The sequence below is a fragment of the Heptranchias perlo genome, chromosome 2 (assembly GCF_035084215.1).
Source record: "Heptranchias perlo isolate sHepPer1 chromosome 2, sHepPer1.hap1, whole genome shotgun sequence".
NCBI classification, from domain to species: domain Eukaryota; kingdom Metazoa; phylum Chordata; class Chondrichthyes; order Hexanchiformes; family Hexanchidae; genus Heptranchias; species Heptranchias perlo.
Genome location: NC_090326.1, coordinates 44111034 through 44137693, shown reverse-complemented (window position 1 = coordinate 44137693; position 26660 = coordinate 44111034). Strand labels below are relative to the sequence as shown.

General features: G+C 43.4%; 1 protein-coding gene across 6 annotated transcripts in view; it reads left to right on the top strand.

The window, feature by feature from the left end:
• The window catches only part of trak1a (trafficking protein, kinesin binding 1a), a 264222-nt gene that overhangs the window by 161537 nt on the left and 76025 nt on the right, over positions 1-26660 (top strand). The window contains exon 1 of one of the 6 annotated variants that reach the window (XM_068001814.1): positions 25871-25954. The exons of the other annotated variants lie outside the window; for them this stretch is intronic. Within the exon in view, the coding sequence (XP_067857915.1) occupies positions 25891-25954 (64 nt within the window). The 5' untranslated portion in view covers positions 25871-25890. Of the gene's footprint in view, positions 1-25870; positions 25955-26660 lie in introns of those variants that run through there. 6 annotated transcript variants of the gene reach the window in all.

Below are 26660 nucleotides of genomic sequence, written 5' to 3'. Positions count from 1 at the left end.
CTACTTGATCCATACAGACCAGTAGTCATGCTAAGTTCAGGAGAGTTGTAAATATGTTGTTTTTAAAGGGTACAATATTCATAAAATGTTGAATATACTTTGATCATTTGCAAATATAAAACAAGAGAGTGATGTCACTTGCATCGAAATACATCATGATATCACCTGTACATGATGTCGTCATGATGCAAATAGGAATTTAAATAGCAAGGGATACAAAATTGAGACTGATTCACTAAGTACAAAATGATGGACTCCATGAAATCTCACGGCATCAGGTCAAACATGGGCAAGGAAACCTCCTGCTGATTACTACCTACCGCCCTCCCTCAGCTCATGAATCAGTCCTCCTCCATGTTGAGCACCACTTGGAGGAAGCACTGAGGAGAGCAAGGACACAGAATGTACTCTGGGTGGGGGACTTCAATGTCCATCACCAAGAGTGGCTTGGTAGCACCACTACTGGCCGAGTCCTGAAGGACATGGCTGGCAGACTGGGCCTGCGGCAGGTGGTGAGCGAACCAACATGAGGGAAAAACTTACTTGACCTCGTCCTCACCGATTGACCTGTCGCAAATGCATCTGTCCATGACAGTATTGGTAGGAGTGACCACCGCACAGTCCTTGTGGAGACGAAGTCCCGTCTTCACACTAAGGACACCATCCAACGTGTTGTGTGGCACTACCACCGTGCTAAATGGGATAGATTCAGAACCGATCTAGCAGCTCAAAACTGGACATCCATGAGGCGCTGTGGGCCATCAGCAGCAGTAGAATTGTATTCCAGCACAATCTGTAACCTCATGGCCTGGCATATTCCTCACTCTACCATTACCAACAAGCCAGGGGATCAACCCTGGTTCAATGAGGAGTGTAGAAGAGCATGCCAGGAGCAGCACCAGGTTACCTAAAACTGAGGTGCCAACCTGGTGAAGCTACAACTCAGGACTACACACATGCTAAACAGCGGAAGCAACGTGCTATAGACAGAGCTAAGTGATTCCACAACCAACGGATCAGATCAAAACTCTGCAGTCCTGCCACATCCAGTCGTGAATGGTGGTGGACAATTAAATAACTAACGGGAGGAGGAGGCTCTGCAAACATCCCCATTCTCAATGATGGCGGAGTCCAGCATGAGTGCAAAAGACAAGGCTGAAGCGTTTGCAACCATCTTCAGCCAGAAGGGCCGAGTAGATGATCTATCTCGGCCTCGTCCCGATATCCCTACCATCACAGAAGCCAGTCTTCAGCCAATTTGATTCACTCCACGTGATATCAAGAAACGGCTGAGTGCACTGGATACAGCAAAGGCTATGGGCCCTGATAACATCCCGGCTGTAGCGCTGAAGACTTGTGCTCCAGAACGAGCTGCGCCTCTAGCCAAGCTGTTCCAGTACAGCTACAACTCTGGCATCTACCTGACAATGTGGAAAATTGCCCTGGTATGCCCTGTCCACAAAAGCAGGACAAATCCAATCCGGCCAATTACCGCCCCATCAGTCTACTCTCAATCATCAGCAAAGTGATGGAAGGTGTCGTCGACAGTGCTATCAAGCGGCACTTACTCACCAATAACCTGCTCACCGATGCTCAGTTTGGGTTCCGCCAGGACTACTAGGTGCCAGACCTCATTACAGCCTTGGTCCAAACATGGACAAAAGAGCTGAATTCCAGAGGTGAGGTGAGAGTGACTGCGCTTGACATCAAGGCAGCATTTGACAGAGTGTGGCACCAAGGAGCCCTAGTAAAATTGAAGTCAATGGGAATCGGGGAAAAGTCTCCAGTGGCTGGAGTCATACCTAGCACAAAGGAAGATGGCAGTGTTTGTTGGAGGCCAATCATCTCAGCCCCAAGGCATTGCTGCAGGAGTTCCTTAGGGCAGTGTCCTAGGCCCAACCATCTTCAGCTGCTTCATCAATGACCTTCCCTCCATCATAAGGTCATAAATGGGGATGTTTGCTGATGATTGCACAGTATTCAGTTCCATTCGCAACCCCTCAAATAATGAAGCAGTCCGAGCCCGCATGCAGCAAGACTTGGACAACATCCAGGCTTGGGCTGATAAGTGGCAAGTAACATTCGCGCCAGACAAGTGCCAGGCAATGACCATCTCCAACAAGAGAGTCGAAACCACCTCCCCTTGACATTCAACGGCATTACCATCTCCGAATCCCTCACCATCAACATCCTGGGGGGTCACCATTGACCAGAAACTTAACTGGACCAGCCATATAAATACTGTGGCTACAAGAGCAGGTCAGAGGCTGGGTATTCTACAGCGAGTGACTCACCTCCTGACTCCCCAAAGCCTTTCCACCATCTACAAGGCACAAGTCAGGAGTATGATGGAATACTCTCCACTTGCCTAGATGAGTGCAGCTCCAACAACACTCAAGAAGCTCAAAACCATCCAGGACAATGCAGTCCGCTTGATTGACACCCCATCCACCACCCTAAACGTTCACTCCCTTCACCACCGACGCACTGTGGCTGCAGTGTGCACCATCCACAGGATGCACTGCAGCAACTCGCCAAGGCTTCTTCGACAGCATCTCCCAAACCCGCGACCTCTACCACCTCGAAGGCCAAGAGCAGCAGGCGCATGGGAACAACACCACCTGCACGTTCCCCTCCAAGTCACACACCATCCCGACTTGGAAATATATCGCCGTTCCTTCATTGTCGCTGGGTCAAAATCCTGGAACTCCCTTCCTAACAGCACTGTGGGAGAACTGTCACCACACGGACTGCAGCGGTTCAAGAAGGCGGCTCACCACCACCTTCTCGAGGGCAATTAGGGATGGGCAATAAATGCTGGCCTCGCCAGCGATGCCTACATCCCGTGAACGAATAAAAAAAAAACGCAGTAGCCAGTTTGCACACAGTAAGGCCCCGTAAACAGCAGTGAGGTAAATGACCAGATAACCAATGTTTGTGGTGATGGTTGAGCGATGAATGTTGTCCAAGACGCAGAGAAATCCCCTGCTCTCCTTCAAATAGTGCTTTGGAATTTTTTTTGCCCACCTGAGAGGGCAGACGTGCCTGCGTTTAACATTTGCTTTGAAAGACAGCACCGCCAACAGTGCAGCACTCCCTCAGTACAGCACCGAAATCTCAGCCTAGGTTATGTGCTTATATCTCTGGAATGGCGCTGGAATCCACAACCGTCTGACTGAGCCGTGGCTTCTACCACTGAGTCGAGGCTGACCTCTTAACCACAAAATGGCAAATGAAGGGTTCTTGAATGGGGCAATGTAATTAAAATGTTCATGCATGTAGCTTTAGCAGATTAATACGTAATTTTTAATGTAATGTGTTCAAATGATCTGGTTGAAATGCCAGAAAGGAAATGCAGCCCATTATCTCATTGTCTACCAAGGTGTGAAGATTAATATTGTTCCAATTTCTCAAAGAAATTGTTTTACTTCAAAAAGGTCAGAGGGATAAATGTACCTGGTCTGGCAGCTTGTTTTTAAATTTCTGGCATGGATGCACTTAGCTCAGTGGCATTTGAGAATTGCATACTCCTTGTGCAACATCTCATCCTGAAAGATTCACTTTGAGACTGCATACTGTTTAAAAAGGAACAGGATAAGGCACATGCAGTTCATTCAAAAAAAAACTCCTCCATTTTGGTAAACTAAGAAAAGCTGAAAGTAGCATTCTAAAACCAATATAATGGCCCCTATGGACTGTTTCCAGTAACTTATACAAGGTTTATGCTATTTATTTTATTTTATATTCTCTTAAACTTTGTTATAAATGAATAGTTTGGCATGTACCAAGCTGTTTACTGTTATTTTCCATCTTCTACCTGACAGTATATGTAGTTAGTGGGCATCTTACTTGATCCCTGCTAAACAGCTTCATGATTGATGTTAATTCTGAAGTCTGGGCTATATATACTCAATGAGCAGAGAATAAAAAATACAAATTTCAGCTTGTAAGGAAAGCAATCTGCTTAGGTAAATTTGTTATTAAGCTGTTCACCTGAGGAAAAAGGTGTTGGCAAAAGACTGAATGATAACTGTCATTATGATGAAAATGAATATTGAATGTTTCTTGCTCTTTTTCCCCCAAGCAAATACAGTTTTTAAAACAGATTTTCATTGAGACAGTGTGCACCTTATGGGACTTTCTGAGATGGTGGGAAAGGAATCTCTGCATTTGTTTACCAATTGCCCTGTGAGAAATGTTTTCACACAAACTAGCTATAATATACAATCATACAATGTTGCAGTACAGAATCAGGCCATCTATGATTTGGTCCAACAAGACATTAAGATAATTTTATTAGGTAATTGGTTAATTGCTTTCATGCACAAGGCTTAATGTCAAAAAATGTCTCAATGTATTTGCCTATTTCCTCAATCATGTTTAAATGTTGTATATAGTTTGTTTTGCTGTGACCTTGTGCTTGCATATCTTGAGTTTTATTTTACTTGCACAGGTTGAGGAACGTTGAGCTATAAAAAATTGCTTGTAAAGATTCAAAAGCTTTTGGACCTTTTTAAAGGATTCAGTGGCAAAACTGTTCCTAGATTTTGAATAGTCTCTGAGAACTCCAATAGAATTTATGCCTACAAACATAACTCGGGTAGTATAATTTCTGTTTGAATAGCATAGGGAGGTTTGTAGTAAAAATTGGTGCAATGTTAAGTAAATTACTCTAATTGTGCTTCCGTCATTTAAAATTTACAGAAAATTGTTTTTGCTGATGTTTGTAGGAGTTGTACTGTGAGAAAACTCTTTCATTTCTCAAAGTGTTATAGTTCACTATATTTGATATACAGTTTTGAGAACAGCGAAAGCTAACTTTTCAGAATCTGCTCAGTATTTTTAGTTAAATGCAGTGAGTTACATGCAAGAACCAGTTGAATGCTCGGTCCAAGTACTGGGTTCTTTATTGACCCGGCTATTGTTTCTCGGTTGTACATGGAAAGCATTTGGCACATTTACATTGTAACTTGTAATGCATACCATTTAATATGTTACTAACATGGATTCATTTTTATTGGTACAAAAAAGTATTTCACAACGGTATGATTATAGAATTCTAGGCATATATTTACTTCCAGGTAAATTGGAAAAGTAACTTGATATTTCAGCTAATAAAATATTACATCCAAGTATTATAAGGCGGCATTAAATGAATTAACTTATACTCTGTGTTTAACTGTTTGCAAATATTTTGAGACCATCTGTGTGCAGGCAGCACATCGAGTTACTTCCAATAATAAATGTCTCTGACATGAATCCTTTACTACATGATTAACTGTCTGAAAATGTAAATTGAAAGTTCATGATCAACCCTGTAAAGCTGACTAGAATAGCTGTGCTTATGCTTACATAATTGATTAAGGTCAAATGATGAAAGAAATGATCTAATGGATCTATTTTCAAATGCAAAATGCTGAGCATGATGGAACAATGTTTATTTGTCCATGTTTGTGGCTTCCGTGTGCATCATTCGTTTTGTGCTTTTGAGGAGGTTAGGACTGGCTGATCTCGAGCATTCCTTTTTAAACTGAGTTCTTATTTTAATTCATCAAACTCCAGCCTGATGCAGTGTAATCTCACACCGATGGCTTGGTTCACTATTTATCAGCTCTTCACATTTGCCATCGGATTCTGTGTCACAGAGCTAGTATTTCCACTTAATCCCTTTGACATTCAACGGCATTACCATCGCCGAATGCCCCACCATCAACATCCTGGGGATCACCATTGACCAGAAACTTAACTGGACCAGCCACATAAATACTGTGGCTGCAAGAGCAGGTCAGTGGCAAGTGACTCATCTCCTGACTCCCCAAAGCCTTTCCACCATCTACAAGGCACAAGTCAGGAGTGTGATGGAATACTCTCCACTTGCCTGGATGAGTGCAGCTCCAATGACACTCAAGAAGCTCGACACCATCCAGGACAAAGCAACCTGCTTGATCGGCACACCATCCACCACCCTAAACATTCACTCCCTTCACCAGCGCACAGTGGCTGCAGTGTGTACCATCCACAGGATGGTACACTCTTGGCAGCAATTTCCAAACCCTTCGACCTCTACTACCTAGAAGGACAAGGGCAGCAGGCACATGGGAACAACACCACCTGCACATTCCCCTCCAAGTCACACACCATCCCGACTTGGAAATATATCGCCATTCCTTCATCGTCGCTGGGTCAAAATCCTGGAACTCCCTACCTAACAGCGCTGTGGGAGAACCTTCACCACATGGACTGCAGTGGTTCAAGAAGGCGGCTCACCACCACCACCTTAAGGATGGGCAATAAATGCTGGCCTTGCCAGCGATGCCCACATCCTATGAACGAATTTAAAAAAAAATCACAATAGGAGTTTGTCCTTTATTAGACTGAATAAACGAGACTTCAGTCTGGCTATCGCAGCCACGATTGTGTTTTTTAACGAGGGCTGAAAATGAGCAGCACAATGCTAAAATCTGCATGGGTGTAGTAAAGCCTGTGTAAGTAAGTTAATAGTGTTTTGGTTATGTTTCATTTCACTGATCAGATCTCCTGACCATTATGTTTAGAAGTTTCTGCTGATTTCTAGTTGATTTGAAAGAATTGTGATCCAGGCCAATTGCACATTAAAAATTGAAAAAACTGTCAAATGTACAGAATAATGTTGAAATGGATAGGACACTTATCCTGTTGGTGGCATAATTATTGTTGTTTTGCTATCAGTTACATAAATCTGATTTCACAAAGAACGTTGTACTTAGTAAAGCTATAGCTGGAGATGATCCAAATTAGCTAGTGGAGAAAGTACATTAAATTGGATCTTCAGGCCGTTTGTTTCCAAGACAAAATTCTGTTAATTAGGGTAAGCAATTGTAGTGCTGCCCAATATATGATAGCATTCTCTCTCTCTCTCTCTCTCTCTCTCTCTGACTCTCTCTCTCTCTCTGACTCTGTCATATAGCAAAGCTGCACCACAGGTATGAGGCCCTCCACGGAGGATTGGCACTGTTGTGGTTTTACCAGTTATGTCAGGAATTTCTAATTGGTTTAATATAATTAGCAGACAGTTCAAAGTACAGTGGAAAGTAGCAGGGATGTGTCTATGCTGTTCATATTTTTCAAGTAAATTCTTGACTGTTTCTAAAGTGTGCTCTTCACAAGAAATGATTCCTTTGAATAAGGGAACCTTGAAAAACTGCCCATAGTGTTAAGTACATATTTGGCCCTGGCGGTTTAAGTTCTCTGAATTGACTACTAGATGTAAGTAAGAGCACTACCAAGCTTGCAAAACAGAAGTTCCTGCTCACGTTACACTTTCTAACTTTTCAATATTTGGGCAAATTGTAGAAAATACTCAATCTGGCTAATAATGGCCCAAACCATTGTGGCCTCCTATTTTGAAGGAAAAAGTAGGGTAATGGGAGGCAGCAAGAATTGTTTCGAGGTGGCAAAATAGCTTCCTTTGGGATCAGTTTTGCCACTTGTCCAGTTTTAGGGTATGCAGTCTGGTTTTTGAGCGGACTGTCTGATCTTTGAAATAAAAGACCATTTTCCACTTCTGTTTCTTATGAACTGAAGTTATGTTGTTAAGGTTTTTGATGAATTTTCAAAAGCAAAGCAAGTATCAGAACTTCGGCGAAGATCTCACGTGTTTTGCATCTAGCTAGCCGCTGTCCAGTTTTTGGCTTGGCAAAAATTGCAACCCTATTTAGGAGGCAGAATACAGTGCTACTTCAACTTGTCCCTCACATCCGCAACTTGCCAAGTGAAAGTTTTTGGCTGACTATAGTCAGATGAAGTCAAGTGGTGGGGAATATATTTTCATATCTGTCATTATGTTTGTGAACAAAATGACCAAAGAGAGTTAAATCCTAAGATTCTGAAATCACAGAAGTTGAGTCATCATCTAAAGAACCTAGCTAGGAATGTACAGATCCGGTAAATGAACTTCCAACTATCTGGCCTCAAAAGTTTGATTTAAAAAAAAATACCACAGTGTATCTCTTACACCCCTCAAATTTTTTAAACCATAAAACATGCAGCTCTCTTGATTAGCTCCATCTGTGTTTTACTGTCTCCCTGGGCAATCTGTACCACAAATTCCCCATCCTCGTGAAGCAGTTAAATCAGAGATGGTCATTTTTTTTTAAACTTGCATTTTGTAGTGCCTTTCATGACCTCAGGGCATCCCAAAGTGCTTTACAACCAATGAAGTACTTTTGAAGTGTAGTTACTATTATGTCGGAACATATCAGCCAAATATGCGCACAGCAAGCTCCCACAAACGGCAATGAAATTCTTCCATAAGGTGGTCTGATTACAAAAAGGATATAGAGGCACTGGAGAAGGTGCAAAAAAGATTTACAAGGTTGATACCACAACTGAGATTATACCTATCAGGAAAGATTGAGCAGGCTGGGGCTCTTTCCTCTCAAAGAGAAGACTGAGGGGTGACCTGATAGATGCCTTTAAAATTAAGACTGGGTTTGATAGGGTAAATGTAGAGAAGTTGTATCCACTTGTGGGGGAATCCAAAACTAGGGGTCATAAATATAAAATAATCACTAATAAATCCAATAAGGAATTCAGAAGAAATTTAGTTACCCAACAGAGTACTTTCTAAATGGTGAAAAGCTCGAAACAGTGGAGGTCCAAAGGGACTTAGGGGTCCATGTACATAGATCATTAAAATGTCATGGACAGGTACAGAAAATAATCAAAAAGGCTAATGGAATGCTGGCCTTTATATCTAGAGGACTAGAATACAAGGGGGTAGAAGTTATGCTACAACTATACAAAGCCCTGGTTCGACCACATCTAGAGTACTGTGTTCAGTTCTGGGCACCGCACCTTAGGAAGGATATATTGGCCTTGGAGGGAGTGCAGGGTAGATTTACTAGAATACCACCTGGACTCCAAGGGTTAAATTATGAGAGATTACACAAACTAGGGTTGTATTCCCTGGAATTTAGAAGATTAAGGGGTGATGTGATCGAAGTTTTCAAGATATTAAGGGGAAGTGATAGGGTAGATAGAGAGAAACTATTTCCGCTGATTGGGGAGTCTAGGATTAGGGGACATAACCTAAGAATTAGAGCCAGGACTTTCAGGAGTGAAGTTAGGAAACACTTTTACGTGCAAAAGATGGTAGAAGTTTGGAACTCTCTTATGCAAAAGGCAGTTGATGCTAGCTCAATTGTTAATTTTAAATCTGAGATTGATTGATAGATTTTTGTTAGCCCCATATTCCCTAATACCTTTGGTTAAGGTGGGTATATGGAGTTCAGTCACAGATTGGCCATGATCTCATTGAATGGAGCAACAGGCTTGAGGGGCTAATGGCCTACTCCTGTTCTTATTTTCCCAGAGAGTGGCTGGAATGTGGAACTTGTTACCACATGGAGTAGGTGAGATGAATATCATCGATGTGTTTCCAGACAAGGAGGAGCAGGCAGATAGTGCAGGAATCTCCTGAGGGCATATCGCTCTCCAGCCAGTATTCAATTCTGAATACTGCTGAGGGAGAGGGTTCCTCTGTGGAGTGCAGCCAGAGCCAAGACCATAGCATGTGGGTGGTCCAGTTATACGGTTGTGGGGGGGGGGCTGGTAGAGAAAGGTCAGGGGAGTCCACAGTTCAGGGAGCAGACAAGTGTTTCTGTGGCTGCAGACGTGATTCCAGGCTGGTATGTTGCCTCCCTGGTGCCAGGGTCAAGGATGTCACTGAGCGGCTACAGAATATTCTGGGGTGGGGGGAGGAGGGTGAACAGCCAGAGGTTGTGGTCCATTTTGGTACCAACGACATGGATAGAAAGAGGGATGAGGTTCTGCAGGCAGAGTTTAAGGAGTTTGGAAAGAGATTAACAAGCAGGACCTCAAAGGTAGTAATCTCCGGATTACTTCCAGTGTCACACGCTAGTGAGTATAGAAATAGGAGGATAGGGCAGATGAGTGCGTGGCTGGAGAGATGGTGCAGGAGGGAGGGCTTTAGATTCCTGGGGCATTGGGATCCGTTCTGGGGGAGGTGGCACCTGTACAAGCCGGACGGGTTGCACCTCAACAGGGCCGGGACTAATATCCTCACGGGGAGGTATGCTAGTGCTGTTCGGGAGGGTTTAAACTAACTTGACAGGGGGATGGGAACCTGAGAGGAGATTCAGAAGGGAGTGTAACAAAGCTGGAAGTGGAAGGTAGAAAAGTAGTAAGTGAAAGTGGAAGGCAGCAGAAATAAAGGCCAGCAGCAAATAAGGTCAAAATAGGAAAAAATGTTAAAGGCAAAATTAAAGGCACTTTATCTGAATGCACACAGCATTCGCAACAAGGTAGATGAACTGACGGCACAAATAGAAGTAAATGGGTATGATCTAATTGCCATTACGAAGACATGGCTGTACGGTGACCAAGGCTGGGAACTGAATATTCAAGGATATTCGACATTTAGGAAGGACAGGCAAAAAGGAAAAGGAGGCGGGGTAGCGATGTTAATATCGGATGAGATCAGTACAATAGTGAGAAAGGATCTTGGCTCAAGATCAAGATGTAGAATCAGTTTGGGTAGAGCTAAGAAACAGCAAGGGGCAGAATACATTGGTGGGAGTTGATTATAGGCCACCAAACAGTAGTGGTAATGTAGGGCACAGTATAAAGCAGGAGATAGAACGTGCATGTAACAAGGGTAATACAGTAATCATGAGGGACTTTAATCTACATATAGATTGGGCAAACCAAATTAGTCATATTGTGAAGGATGAATTCCTAGAATGTATAAGAGATGGTTTTCTAGATCAGTATGTTGAGGAACCAACTAGGGAAGAGGTTATTTTAGATCTAGTGTTATGCAATGAGAGGGGGTTGATTAATAACGTTGTAAAGGAAGAGGGAAGAGTGACCATAATATGAGAGAATTCTTCATTAAGTTTGAAAATGATGTAGTTCAATCTGAAACTAGGATCTTAAATCTAAACAAAGGAATCTATGAAGATATGAGGCGTAAGTTGGCTGTGGTTGATTAGGGAGCGACATTGAAAGTTATGATGGTAGATAGGCAATGGCTAGCATTTAAAGAATTAATACATAATTTGCAACAAATATATATTCCTCTAAGGCACAAAAACCCAACAGGAAAAGTGGTCCAACCGTGGCTAACGAGAAATTAAAGATAGTATTAAATCAAAGAAAGAGGCATATAAAGATGCCAGAAAAAGCAGTAAGCCTGAGGATTGGGAGCATTTTAGAATTCAGCAAAAGAGGACCAAGAAATTGATAAAGAAAGTGAAAATGGAAAATGAGAGTAAACTGGCGAGAAACAAAAACAGACTGTTAAAGCTTCTACAGGTATGTAAAAAGGAAAAGAATGGTGAAGGCAAATGTGTCCCTTGTAGACAGAGATGGGAGAATTTATAATGAGGTAAAAGGAAATGGCAGAGAAATTAAACAAATACTTTGTGTCTGACTTCATGGAAGAAGACATAAAAAACCTCCCAGAAATACTAGAGAACTGAGGGTCTGGTGAGAATGAAGAACTAAAAGAAATTTGTATTAGTAAAAAAAAAAATTGTAGGGGAGTCTATAACGAGGGGGCACAGATTTAAGGTGAGAGGGGAGAGATACAAAAGGATCCAGAGGGGCAATTTTTTCACTCAAAGGGTGGTGAGTGTCTGGAACGAGCTGCCAGAGGCAGTAGTAGAGGCGGGTACAATTTTGTCTTTTAAAAAGCATTTGGACAGTTACATGGGGAAGATGGGTATCGAGGGATATGGGCCAAGTGCAGGCAATTGGGACTAGCTTAGTGGTATAAACTGGGCGACATGGACATGTTGGGCCGAAGGGCCTGTTTCCATGTTGTAACTTCTATGATTCTATGATTCTATGATTCTATACTAGAGAAATTAATCGGACTGAAAGTCGATAAATCCCAAGGACCTGATGATCTACATCCCAGGGTTTTGAAAGAGGTGGGTATGGAGATAGAGAATGCATTGGTTGTCATCTTCCAAAATTCTATAGATTCTGGAACCGTTCCTGCAGATTGGAGGGTAGCAAATGTAACCCCACTATTTAAGAAAAGAGGGAGAGAGAAAACCGGGAACCACAGACCTGTTAGCCTGACATCAGTAGTAGGGAAAATGCTAGAATCTATTATAAAGGATGTGATAACTTAGGAAATAATAATAGGATTTACAGAGTCAACATGGATTTATGGAAGGGAAATCATGTTTGACAAACCTATTGGAGTTCTTTAAGGATGTAACTAATAGAATGGATAAGGGGGAACCAGTGGATGTGGTGTATTTAGATTTTCAGAAGGCTTTCGATAAGGTCCTACACAGGAGGTTGGTGAACAAAGTTAGAGCACAAAGAATTGGGGGTAATATACTGGCATGGATTGAGAATTGGTTAACAGACAGAAAACAGAGTAGGAATAAATGGGTCTTTCTCAGGTTGGCAGACTGTGACTAGTGGGGTACCGCAGGGATCAGTGCTTGGGCCCCAGCTATTCACAATCTATATCAATGATTTGGATGAGGGGACCAAATGTAATATTTCCAAGTTTGCTGATGACACAAAACTAGGTGGGAGGGTGAGTTGTGAGGAGGATGCAAAAAGGCTTCAAGGGGATATAGACAGGCTAAGTGAGTGGGCAAGAACATAGCAGATGGAATGTATTGTGTAAAAATGTGAAGTTATCCACTTTGGTAGGAAAAACAGAAATGCAGAGTATTACTTAAATGGTGATAGATTGGGAAATGTTGATGTTCAAAGGGACCTGGGTGTCCTTGTACATGAGTCACTGAAAGCTAACATGCAGGTGCGGCAAGCAATTAGGAAGGCAAATGGTATGTTGGCCTTTATTACAAGAGGATTTGAGTACAGGAGTAAAGATGTTTTGGTGAGACCACACCTGGAGTATTGTGTACAATTTTGACCTCCTTATCTAAGAACGGATATACTTGCCATGGAGGGAGTGCGACGAAGATTCACCAGACTGATTCCTGGGATGGCGGGATTGTTGTATGAGGAGAGATTGAGTAGACTAGGCCTATATTCTCTTGCGTTTAGAAGAATGAGAGGTGATCTCACAGAAACATACAAAATTCTTACAGGGCTCAACAGGGTAGATGCAGGGAGGATGTTTCCCCTGGCTGAGGAGTCTAGAACCAAGGGTCACAGTCTCAGAATAAAGGGTAGGCCATTTAGGATTGAGTTGAGGAGAAATTTCTTCACTGAGGGCGGTGAATCTTTGGAATTCTCTACCCCAGAGGGCTGTGGAGGCTCAGTCATTTGAGTACATTCAAAACAAAGATGGACAGATTTCTAGATATGAGAAGGCGTCAAGGGATATGAGGATAGTGCAGGAAAATGGCATTGAGGTAGAAGATCAGCCATGATCTTGTTGAATGGCGGAGCAGGCTCGAGGGGCTGGATGGCCTACTCCTGTACTTACCTGGCTTCTCCTTAAGAACATAAGAAATAAGTACATGAAGGAGAAAGGAATAGAAGGATATGTTAGGGTGAGATGAAGTAGGGTTGGAGGAGGCTCGCGTGCAGTATAAATACCGGCATATACCAGTTAGGCCGAATGGCCGGTTTCTGTATTCCAAATTCTATGTAAATGATCAGGTCATCCGTTTCAGGTGTTGGTTGAGGGATAAACATTGACCAAGACACAGAGGGAAATACCCAACTCTTCTCATGGAATATTTTACGTCCATCTGGAGTCTGTGCCGCCTTATTGCAAACATTGTGTTAAGAGAAGCAATTCATTTGGGTTGGGATTATTCATAACTATAGCCTAAAATTTGCTGTTTTCTAGATTTGTTGTAACATTGTAACTCAGATCCATTATCCCTGGTACGTGCTTAATTGCAATCCTCTACTCTAAAGCCAGATCTTAACTCCCATGCACATGTACTTGTGCACATGTATGTACACAAGTGGACAAGGATTTATGTTTTGAAAATTTGTTCCTGCCAAAAAATTAGAAATGCAATATGCGCTACAATTAAAATGGCTACCTCGGAACTTGTGTTTGAGACAGGTACAAAAATAGGTTTTTGTTTTTTCAGAATGAACCATAAACTACAAGAAGGATCAGTTGACAGTATAAAAATGTAGGCTGGTGTCTAGCTCAACAGGTATAATACCTGTGTCTCAAAGCATGGTACAAGCATGTTTTAATAAATTCCAGTGATACACTTGTCCTTCCAAAAATAGCAGTTAATGGGAAAAGTGGGACTGCCCTATTCAGAACAATCCCAATGTCCACATCACCAATATTCCCTGTTCCTAGTGTTCACATAAGGTTATTGACAACAACCACTCGATCACCAAATGAAAAGTATTTTATAAAAAAAAGAGTGGCTGCAATAAAAGTAGGAGGAACTACACATCACAGGTGCCATTGCTGGTCTCGACCTCATTTCACAGCACAAATTTGTTTACGTCATCCTTTTTGTGCAAGGCAACCTAGCGCTATGTGAATGACATTCAATGAATTGGGGTGTGGCATTCAGTAAAGAAACAAATAGAGGTCATCTCTCATTCTGTTTCAAGCACCAAACCATTACTTGGTTGCTTTATTTAAATCTAATATTGTGTACTAAAGATTCAGATGGAATTCAAGATTTCACTGATGCAGACTTTTTTTAAAAATTGGAAGTATAATTAATTGTTTTCCTCCCTATTATTTGATGTATAGGCTATAAAATAGAGAATGTTTGTTTACCATTTTTAAAAAAAATAAATAAAATATAAAATGATGATGACCATTACAACTATAGTCCCAACGTGTACCATCTTAGATTAGAGGCAAGTTTTATCTTAATGAATAACAGTAAAGAGAGGCTATAAGGAACGGGGGAGCATTAATGGAGGACATAACAGTGGCAAATAGGTTGCATGTGCTGGTTATATTTATATTTAGGCTGTTTCAGAGGTGGGGTTGGTGATTTATTTTCCTGACAAGATTTAGTGTCAGTTTGGCTCAGTTGGTAGTACTCTTGTGTCAAGAGCTTGTGTGCTCATTGTCCACTATAGGCTTGAGCACATAATCAAGGGCCAACAATGTCTGGCCTGCAGGCCAAATCTGGCCTGCTAGCTGATTTAATTGGGCTTGTGGAGCTCCAGCTTTTGGTCCCTCCCACTGGTCGTAACAGCTGGGTTGATGGGAATTATATATATAAAAAAGTAGTTATCAGGAGCACATTGGATTACCATGCAGCTTCCACTCCCAGCAGCACTTTATGCTGCTAGGAAGAATTAAGGAGGCCACATACTGCTCAGATAATTTAAATGGGGTAGGGGAGCAGAGAGATGTGGGGCTACAGATACACAAATCACTAAAAGTAGCGATGCCAGTTAATAAGGCCATTTTTTTAAAAAAAAGCAAACCAAGCACTGGAGTTCATTTCTAGAGGGATAGAATTGAAAAGCAGTGAAGTTATGTTAAACTTGTATATAACCTTGGTTAGACCACTCTTTGAGTACTGTGAACAATTCTGGTCTCCATATTACAAAAAGGATACAGAGGCACAGGAGAAGGTGCAAAAAAGATTTACTAGGTTTATCCTCTCAGTTCTGGTATCATCCCATCAGGAAAGATTGAGCAGGCTGGGGCTCTTTTTTTCTCTAGATAAGAGAAGACTGAGGGGTGACCTGATAGAGGTCTTTAAGGTTATGAAAGGGTTTGATAGGGTAGATATAGAGAAGATGTTTCCACTTGCGGGCGAGACCACAACTAGGGGCCATAAATATAAGAGAGCCACTAAATCAAATAGGGAATTCAGGAGAAACTTTTTTACCCAGAGACTGGTTAGAATGCGGAATTCGCTACCACAAGGAGTAGTTGAGGCGAATAGCATAGATGCATTTAAGGGGAAGCTAGATAAACACATGACTGAGAAAGGAATAGAAGGATATGCATTTAGGGTTAGATGAAGTGGGGAAGGAGGAGGCTCGAGTGGAGCATAAACACCGGCATGGCCGTGTTGGATTGAAGGGCCTATTTCTGTGCTGTACATGCAGACAATTCTACGTAATGCTCCTCCTCCAGTTGGGACCTGCAGTACTATGAATTGCTGAGGCAGGTCCCAACTGAAGGTGGAGCGTAGCACTGCTGTGAGCCAGAGCTGCATGTCAGTCCAGTGCACTCCTGCTGACAAAGCGAGTAGTGCTGCCTGAGATTATTTTTACACTCTCAGAAACCCACCAGATGATCAGCCAGTGGGTTTTGCCAGAGATGAGTCCTTTTCATTAAAAAAAAATCTATGCAAGCCAAGAAAAAAAGAGTGCCAGTATGAACGGGGGGATAAGTAGCAGTTTGAAGCGGGGAGTGGGGGGCGCGGTGTAGGGAAGAGAGGGAGCAGAGTACCAGTTTGAAGGGCTGGAAGATGAATACCAGCTTGAACTGGGTTCGAGTGGCAGGTTGAATTGAAAGGGACAAGGGAGAAGAGTGTCAGTATGAACAGAGAAGTTTGAAGGAAGGGAAAGTTACCTGTTTGATGGACTATTGTGTCTTTGTGAACTGGCCTACAGGGGGTTGAATACCTCTGAACTGTGACTGTTCACGTACATTAGATATAGATGATAGGAATACATCATATGCCAGTATGTTCCTGGCATTCTGATAGTGAAGGGTATTCAAAATTGAATGGATCGCCTTCACCTATCCCAATCGGTTGTTGCTAGAATCATGGAAAATTTATGGCACAGAAGGAGGACATTCGGCCCATCGTGTCCGCGCCGGCTGAGAAACTAGCCACACAGCCTAATCCCACTTTCCCGCATTTGGTCCGTAGCCCTGTCGGTCACGGCTCTTCAGGTGCACATCCAGGTATTTTTTAAATGAGTTGAGGGTTTCTGCCTTTAACACCCTCCTCAGGCAATGAGTTCCAGACCCCAACCGCTCTCTGGGTGAAAATAAATTTCCTAATTTCTGCTCTAATCCTTCTACCAATCACTTTAAACCTATTCCCCCTGGTTATTGACCCCTCCGCCAAGAGAAATAGGTCCTTCCTATCCACTCTATCTAGGCCCCTCATAATTTTGTACACCTCAATCAAATCACCCCTCAGCCTCCTCTGTTCCAAGGAAAACAACCCCAGCCTATCCACTCTCATTATAGCTAAAATTCTCCAGTCCTGGCAACATCCTTGTATATCTCCTCTGCACCCTCTCTGGTGCAATCACATCCTTCCTGTAATGTGGTGACCAGAACTGTGCGCAGTACTCAAACTGTGGTCTACCTCGTGTTTTATACAGTTCCAGCATAACATCCATGCTTTTATATTCTATGCCTCAGCTAATAAAGGAAAGCATTCCATCTGCCGTCTTAATCATCTTATCTACCTGTCCTGCTACCTTCAGGGATCTGTGGACGCACACTCCGAGGTCCCTCACTTCCTCTACACCTCACAGTATCTTCTCATTTATTGTGTATTCCCTTGCCTTGTTTGCTCTCCCCAAATGCATTACCTTGCACTTCTCCGGATTGAACGCCATTTGCCACTTTTCTGCCCGTCTGACCAGTCCTTGATATCTTCCTGCAGTCTACGGCTTTCCTCCTCACTATCAACCACACGTTCTATCTTTATGACATCCGCAAATTTCTTAATCATGCCCCCTACGTTTAAGTCCAAATCATTAATGTATACCACAAAAAGCAAAGGACCTAGTACTGAGCCCTGCGGCACTCCACTGGAAACAGCCTTCCAGTTGCAAAAACACCCGTCGACCATTACCCTTTGCTTCCTGCCACTGAGCCAATTTTGGATCCAACTTGCCACATTCCCTTGGGTCCCATGGGCCTTTGCTTTTTTGACCAATCTGCCATGTGGGACCTTGTCAAAAGCCTTGCTAAATTCCATGCAGACTACATCAATTACGCTACCCTTATTGATCCTCTTTGTCACCTCTCAAAATTCAATGAAGTTAGTCAGACACTACCTCCCCTTAATAAATCCGTGCTGACTGTCCTTGATTAGTCCGTGCCTTTCTAAGTGACAGTTTATGCTGTCCCTCAAAATTGATTCCAATAATTTGCCCACCACCGAGATTAGATTGACTGGCCTGTAATTACTCGGTCTATCCTTCGCTCCCTTTTTAAACAACGGTACAACGTTAGCAGTCCTCCAATCCTCCGGCACTACACTGTATCCGGTGAAGTTTGGGAAATGATTGTTAAAGCCTCCGCTATTTCCTCCGTGGTTTCTTTTAACAGCCTGGGATACATTTCATCTGGCCCTGTTGATTTATCCACTTTCAAAGTTGCTGTGGGATTCCGCAAATGCAAAAAATCCTGGCTGTTGTATACTCGTATCTTAAATTACAGAGCCTACATTACTACTCATTTTCACATGTCATTGGCTTACAATCTGGGCCATTCTTGAAGTGTCAGGTTTTTTTTGAAGCTTTGGGTTATGTTTTGCTAATTTTCTAAGTTGACATGCATGGACGGGAGAGAGAGAGACTGAAGTGAAGGTGTTGAGGGTTGAAATGAGGAGAGAGCAATTTATGATGTATTTAGAGTACAACTTCGGCATTGTGCAAAGCAGTTTCTGCTTTGTACTCACTAAAGTTACCATCAAAATGTATCTTTATCTCCTATTCTATGGCTCTGATTAGAGTAGAATGCTGAGCAGAAAATTGACTTGGAAACAAAGGATAACTATAAACAAGAGGAGCGCAACAAAGTTTGGCATTGACAGGAAAGTGTTTTTTTTTTAAGTATACTAAATGGGGAAAATCCTGAAATATTATTACTGTGGGACACTCATGTTTGGGAATTACCCCTGAATAATTGGGATAATGAATTCCATGTGAATTACAGTATCTTACCGCATTAAACAATATCATTTCAGCACAGAAACTGGTATATAATATGGGTTAGTTATACATGCAAGGCATGTCAGGAGCCCAAATGCATTTGAGTAACTGGTCAATTTGAATTAATGATGATTGGATAAATGGAACAATCTGGAAGGTAGATGCACAAGAATAAAGTAAAACTTATTTTTAGTTTGGCTGCAGAATTTCTGCTGTAATCATTAAATGGTTATTAACTTTTACTTTTCAAAACATAGGATTAGGTTTATCTTGGATTTAATTTTATCTTGATCTCCTAATAGCAGAGTGGGTAAATATGCTGCCTGGTGTGGCACTGAATTGTATGAACAGGAAGGTACCAGGTTCAATCCTTAGTTTGATTTAGCCGATTTCAACTGGAGCACCTATTTACCTGGGCTAGTAAGGGGTTAAAAGAATCACCCAGGATTCCTGCTTTTAATTGCTGTCCAGTGACTTCTGCTGGGAAGTGCGCATATGCGTGGACATTGTGACAAGATCAGGTTTGTCAGTGATGCTCTGCAGTGTTGATCAGCCTCCTAACATTCTCAATCTAGGTTCGCATGCAGAATCATCCCAATTTCAGCGAAGAGGAGGATATTCAGGACTCTTCTTACGCCCTCCGCCACTTTAACAGTTTCCAGTTCCCCGGCCCTAACCGTCTCCTTTTCACCATGGACGTCCAGTCCCTCTAGACCTCCATCCCCCACCAAGACGGCCTGCGGACCCTCCGCTTCTTCCTTGAATGGAGGCCCAACCAGTCCCCATCCACCACCACCCTCCTCCAACAGAAGAACAAGTTCAGCCAGGCGAACAACTTCTCTTTTGACTCCACTCACTTCCTCCAAATAAAAGGTGTTGCTATGGGAACCCGTATGGATCCCAGCTATGCCTGCCTTTTTGTGGGATAAGTAGAACATTCCTTAGAGTCAGAGTTATACAGCACGGATAGAGGCCCTTCGGCCCATCGTGTCCGCGCCGGCCATCAAGCCCTGTCTACTCTAATCCCATATTCCAGCATTTGGTCCGCAGCCTTGTATGCTATGGCATTTCAAGTGCTCATCCAAATGCTTCTTGAATGTTGTGAGGGTTCCTGCCTCCACAACCCTTTCAGACAGTGAGTTCCAGACTCCAACCACCCTCTGGGTGAAAAAGTTCTTTCTCAAATCCCCTCTAAACCTCCCGCCTTTTACCTTGAATCTATGTCCCCTTGTTATAGAACCCTCAACGAAGGGAAAAAGCTCCTTAGTATCCATCCTATCTGTGCCCCTCATAATTTTGTACACCTCAATCATGTCCCCCCTCAGCCTCCTCTGCTCCAAGGAAAACAAACCCAATCTTCCCAGTCTCTCTTCATAGCTGAAGCGCTCCAGCCCTGGTAACATCCTGGTGAATCTCCTCTGCACCCTCTCCAAAGCGATCACATCCTTCCTGTAGTGTGGCGACCAGAACTGCACACAGTACTCCAGCTGTGGCCTAACCAGTGTTTTATACAGCTCCATCATAACCTCCTTGCTCTTATATTCTATGCCTCGGCTAATAAAGGCAAGTATCCCATATGCCTTCTTTACCACCTTATCTACCTGTTCCGCCGCCTTCAGGGATCTGTGAACTTGCACACCAAGATCCCTCTGACCCTCTGTCTTGCCTAGGGTCCTCCCATTCCTTGTTCCAATCCTACTCGGGACCCCTCCGTCACCTCTTTTTCCGGTACATTGATGACTGTATTGGTGTCGTTTCCTGCTCTCGCCCCGAACTAAGAAATTTTATCAACTTTGTTTCCAATTTCCACCCTTCCCTCACCTTCACATGGTCCATCTCCGACCCTTCCCTTCCTCAACTTCTCTATTTCCATTTCTGGGGATAGGCTGTGAACCAATATCTATTATAAGCCACCGACTCCCACAGCTACCTTGATTATACTTCCTCCCACCCCCGCTTCCTGTAAGGACTCTATTCCCTTCTCCCAGTTTCGTTGCATCTGTTCTGACGATGTCACCTTCCACACCAGTGCTTCTGATATGTCTTCCTTTTTCCTCAATCGAGGAGTCCCCGCCACTGTAGTTGACAGGGCCCTCGACTGTGTCTGTTCTATTTCCTGCATTTCTGCCCTTACCCCTTCCCCTCCCTCCCAGATCCATGATAGGGTCCCCTTGTCCTCAACTTCCACCCCACCAGCCTCCACATTCAATGTATCATCTTCCGCCTTTTCCGCCACCTCCAGCGCGATCCCACAGTCAAACACATCTTCCCCTCCCCATTCAGCATTCCGAAGGGACTGCTCCCTCCACGACACCCTGGTCCATTCTTGCATCACCCCTAACACCTGCTCTCTTCCCCACGGCACCTTCCCGTGCGAGCGCAGGAGATTCAACACCACCCTTCTTCCCACCGTCCAGGGCCCCAAAGACTCCTTCTTCCAGGTGAAACAGCAGTTTACTTATACTTCTTTCAAGTTAGTTTACTGTATCCGCTGCACACAATACGGTCTCCTCGACATTGGGGAGACAAAACGCAGACCGGGTGATCGCTTTGCTGGACACCTCCGCTCTATCCGCAAGCATGACCCTGACCTGCTGCTCACTTGCCATTTTATTTCCCTGTCTCACTCCCACTCTGACCTCTTTGTCCTCGGCCTCTTACACTGTTCCATGAAGCTCAACGTAAGCTCGAGGAACAGCACCTCATCTTTTGTTTAGGCACTTTACAACCTTCTGGACTCGACATTGATTTCAATAAATTCAGATCATAAACACTGCTCCCATTTTTTCAGACAGCAAGTGCCGATAATGGTTCTGCTGCTGCCATTTACAGCCACTCCTGACCAATCATTTGTTTCTTAATCTGTCCCATTACTACCCTCCTGGCTTTACACCATCATCCCTTTTGTCATTTAATCACTCCTGCCCTCCACTCTATCACAGACTTTTTGTTCTTTCCTTCCCCCCACCCCCTTTCCCTGGCTCTGTACTCACTTAAAAACTTTAACTCTTTAACATCTTCCAGTTCTGACGGAAGGTCTTTGACCTGAAACGTTAACTCTGTTTCTTTCTCACAAGCCTGACTTGCTGAGCTTCTCCAGCATTTTCTGTTTTTATTATAGGCCATTCAGTACATTGTGTGTTTCTTGGTGCTAGCCCCACATCGGAGCTGATCACTCTGATGCCACTTCCTTGAATATTTTTCTTCACATGTTTGTCCAACTCTTTTAATTGACTTGACTTTAGTGGCCACTTGTGGTAATGTTTTCCATTTTGAATAATCTTTTGCATGGAAAAAAGTCTCAATTATGGTGCTTATTTTGATCTTAAATTTAGGCCTCGCGCTTGTAATTTACTGACAAATAGGAATGATCTTTCACTATTTAATCTCTCAAGGCCTTGCATAATTTTGAATGTTTCCGTTGGATTCCATCTGAAGTGTCTTTGCTCCGGTGAATACAGCTCTAATTGTTCAAATTTCTAATCGTAACTATATCCTCTTATCTCTAATGAATCAATGTTGCACCTTTTCCTTGACTCCAATACCCTTTGTATAATACAGTGCCCAACATTGCAAACAGTACTTCAACTGCAGCCTAATCTATAATCTGTATACGTTGAAGATAATCATCTCTTCCTTGTTTAGCGAGTCAGCTTTCCTATACATTAAACTCCTAATCCTATTTTCTCTCTTATTTTGCTGCTTCTTATAGTCTTACTTTTAATGATGTGTATACCAGAATCCTTTGATTTTTCTATTTCTGCATTCCTTTGAGAATTATACTGTTTGGGATATATCTCTATGCTTGGCTGTTTTTCACAATGTACCACTTCACATTTATCTACAGTGAAATATATTTGCCGCACAACCCCAGCTGACTGCACTGTTCCTGCTAGTTTGCTATTGCCATAAATTTGGCATCATCAAATTTTGATCATATTTTCTCCATTTAAAAATGACCTCTTGAACTTTATGGAATTGCATTCTCTAGCATTATTCACCATAGTCTTCCTCTGCCCGCCCCCCCCCCCTCCCTCTCTGCACCCCCCTTCCCCGAGGTTTCTAAGTTACAGTCTACCTGGGACGGTGAAAGGTGCACAATATCTCCAGGGAAGTGGCCAATGCTGTTTCTTGGTCAGTCCATTGAGAGGCTTATTTTTGTGGGACTTTACTTCTCTCTCCAGTCAACCTCCTGGCAAGGATGATGCCATCAGGATTCAAAAGCTGTAGCCCTGCTGCTGCTTGCCACTATGGTTACCACCTGGCCAGTCATCCACAAGCACAGCCAATTTTAACCAGCAATACAGTGCCTTTTACAAAAAACACAACTTTTGGAAGTGATGTTTTAAAGTAAACAAATTACTTCAGATTTTGCAACACTGAAGATGAACTTGCACTAAGTTTAACGTCTGTGTAGAGTGATTTCAGCTGCGCACCAACTTTTAAACCAGTAGTCTGGGCCTGACCTGACTCTGGAGTGAGACTCCCTGGAGGGCATAGTCTCTTTTTTTTCAAAAAATATACTTTATTCATAAAATTTGCAGCAATACATACAATACAGTTGTCATCACATTCCAAACGTACACAATACAGATTATACAATTTGCAGGTTGCATCAAGTACAGTTGAATGAACACATTGGACATAATTACAGTTCATGACACTCTCGGGTGCCTCATTGCAATACACTCAATACACATTTTTGATAACAAGTACGTTACAGATTCTTTACAGGTTCATTACAGAATTATTACAGTTACATTACATCAATTAAAATTTTACATTCTGCCCGAGGGGATTTTTCCCTGATTGCAGCTCCTCGGTATACAATGGCGGGAAGGCTCTAAACGGTTGCCTTTCCCCACAGAGCCTTTGCGGCGGCCGCACCCATCCTCAGTGCACCCCTCAGCACGTGGTCCTGGACCTTGGAATGTGCCAGTCTGCAACACTCGGTCGAGGACAGCTCCTTGTACTGGAAGACCAGCAAGTTTCGGGCAGACCAAAGGGCGTCTTTCACCGAGTTGATGGTCTTCCAGCAGCAGCTGATGTCCGTCTCAGTGTGTGTCCCCGGGAACAGCCTGTAGAGCACAGAATCCTGTGTTACGGAACTGCTCGGGACGAACCTGGACAGATACCACTGCATCTCTCTCCAGACCTTCTTTGCAAAGGCACATTCCAGAAGGAGATGGGTGACGGTCTCGTCTCCACCGCAACCTCCTCTGGGACAGCGCGCGGTGGTGCTGAGAGTCCGGGAGTACATGAAGGATCTGAGGGGAAGGGCCCTTCTCACCACCAGCCAAGCTAGGTCTTGGTGCTTGTTTGAAAGCTCTGGCGATGAGGCGTTCTGCCAAATGACATTGGCCGTCTGCTCGGGGAACCAACCGACAGGATCCACCATCTCCTTTTCCCGCAGAGTCTCGAGGACGTTACGTGCGGACCACTTGCTGATCGCCTTGTGGTCAAAGGTGTTTTTCTGCACAAACTTTTCGACGAAGGACAGGTGGGGCGGAACGGTCCAACTGGACGGAGCATTCCGTGGCAGCGTGGCCAGGCCCATCCTTCTCAGCACCGGGGACAGGTAGAACCTCAGCACGTAGTGACACTTTGTGTTTGCGTACCGAGGGTCCACGCACAGCTTGATGCAGCCGCACACAAAGGTGGCCATCAGGATGAGGGTCACATTGGGCACGCCTTTCCCCCCTTTCTCTGGAGATTTGTACATCGTGACCCTGCGGACACGGTCCATTTTTGATCTCCAGACAAAGCGGAAGATGGCTCGGGTGACTGTCGCGGCGCAGGAGCGAGGTATGGGCCAGACCTGCGCCACGTACAGCAACACCGAGAGCACCTCGCACCTGATGACCAGGTTCTTGCCCATGATTGAGAGGGATCGTCGATCCCACAGTCCCAGTTTCTGCTTAACCTTGGAAATACGCTCCTCCCAGTTTTTGGTGCACGCCCCGGCCCCCCCGAACCAGATTCCCAGCACCTTCAGGTAATCCGACCTGACGGTGAAGGGGACAAAGGATCGGTCGGTCCAGTTCCCAAAGAACATGGCCTCGCTCTTGCTACGATTTACCCTGGCCCCCGAGGCCAGCATAGTCTCATTACTTTGGTTTGACACCACATGGAATGTAAATCCACTGTGTTGTCAAGGGCACTTTGTCAACCCACCTAAGCTCAATTTGAACACCTTAAGAGAATGGGGTTTTCCCTTCCCCTTTTTTCTAAACATTTAAATTTTTAACTGCTGGGAGAGAACTCGGCCCATGCCTGTATCCTTGTACGCACAACTGGCTCCAGGCAATGGAAACATGGTTCTGGCTAGCTGGAACCCACGCTGCAGGTAGGGGTCTGGGATTGATACCTGCAGTGTAAAGGCACCTTTAAATACTTCACACCAATGCTCAACAGATCTAAATGAGAGAGAAAATCCATGTCAGCAGTGAGGACTTAAAAACTGCATAGGAGGCAGAAGAAAGAGAAAATTATCTATGTTGCTCTCTATCTCCAACCGTCCACAATGTTGGTACTTCATTTATACACGAGAACAATAATAGAGGTTTCACAAATATTTTTTTAATACATCGAGTGAATTTTCTAGCACTTGACTCGCCCCACTCTATAAAAATCTTGGAAGATGTATAGACTTTCCCTGCATCATCTCTGAGCATGTCTCTGTGGCAACCAGCTACAAATGAGATGGATTGTTCTCCAGCGAAACAGTTACTGCTGAGCAGTGGTGTGTGCCTCTGACGTAAGCAGGATGCAGCAGGCCTGAGGCTACCTGATAGGATGCCTTTCAGACTCCTTCCCAGGCCCCTCAATTAAAAGCATTTGCTGCACAGTACGTGACTGGAGTTTCTGGCAGACGTACGCATTTTTTCCTTCTCCCTCCCTAAAATTCTGTCTGAGCATCTCTCTCTATCTCTGCTCGTATACTGTACCTTTGACTATGTATAGTTCACTTTGCATCTTATGTCCCCACCTAATTCACTTTCAGTGTGGGAATGGCAGACTGGCCTGGCTGCGCTTTTCTTGACCTCAACATGTAAAATAGCTGAATCTTCTTGAAGGGCATTGAGTATGCAGAGATTTGTGAAGGAGGACTATTACGAGCTGGACTGGTACTATGAAGAGTGTGCTGATGGTAATTATGCTTTCTTGTTTGTTCTATGTAATTTGGTTAGAAGCTAAAATCATCTGGTGTATGTGGAAGAGAAACGAGTCTCTCACAAATGCATTCAACGGACTGAAAGATAAGATCTTGTATCAGTGAAACTGAATGCCACCAGACCGCCACCAGAAGCAAGGCAAAGCATTTCCTTTCTTACAAAGCATCAGGCAGCAGCAGAGGCTTCATTAACATCAGCCTATATGTGGTGGCAGAATTTGTAGTATTTGTGCCAAGACTCATTGTGTTTTTATTTGCATTTTGTACTTAGTGTGAAATATACATCTTGCATTCTTGTGTCGTTTCAAACACTTTTTTTAGTAAACTGACATCCTGTGTATACAATTGCAGACATGAGAGCAGTCAGAAATGGAATGAAAGAATACAAAATAATATTAAATATTAGTGTTTTGACGTGGAAGTTGTTCTTCAACATCGTTTTCCAGGAAAAAATATCTCTTGTATATCTATCTTGATAATTAATTAAATAAAACAACCATAACAAGAATTGTGTAAGTGACCAAAATGGTAAGACTCCACTGTCCTACAAAAGCCAGAAGTAGTTAAGGTCAATCATTTCAGAACTTCTGAAGGATTTTTTTCACTGCTTCATAATACTGTCAATATGCTTAGCTTTAAATTGCTTGCTTTAAACAAATATTTTATTGGGTAGAACATAGTT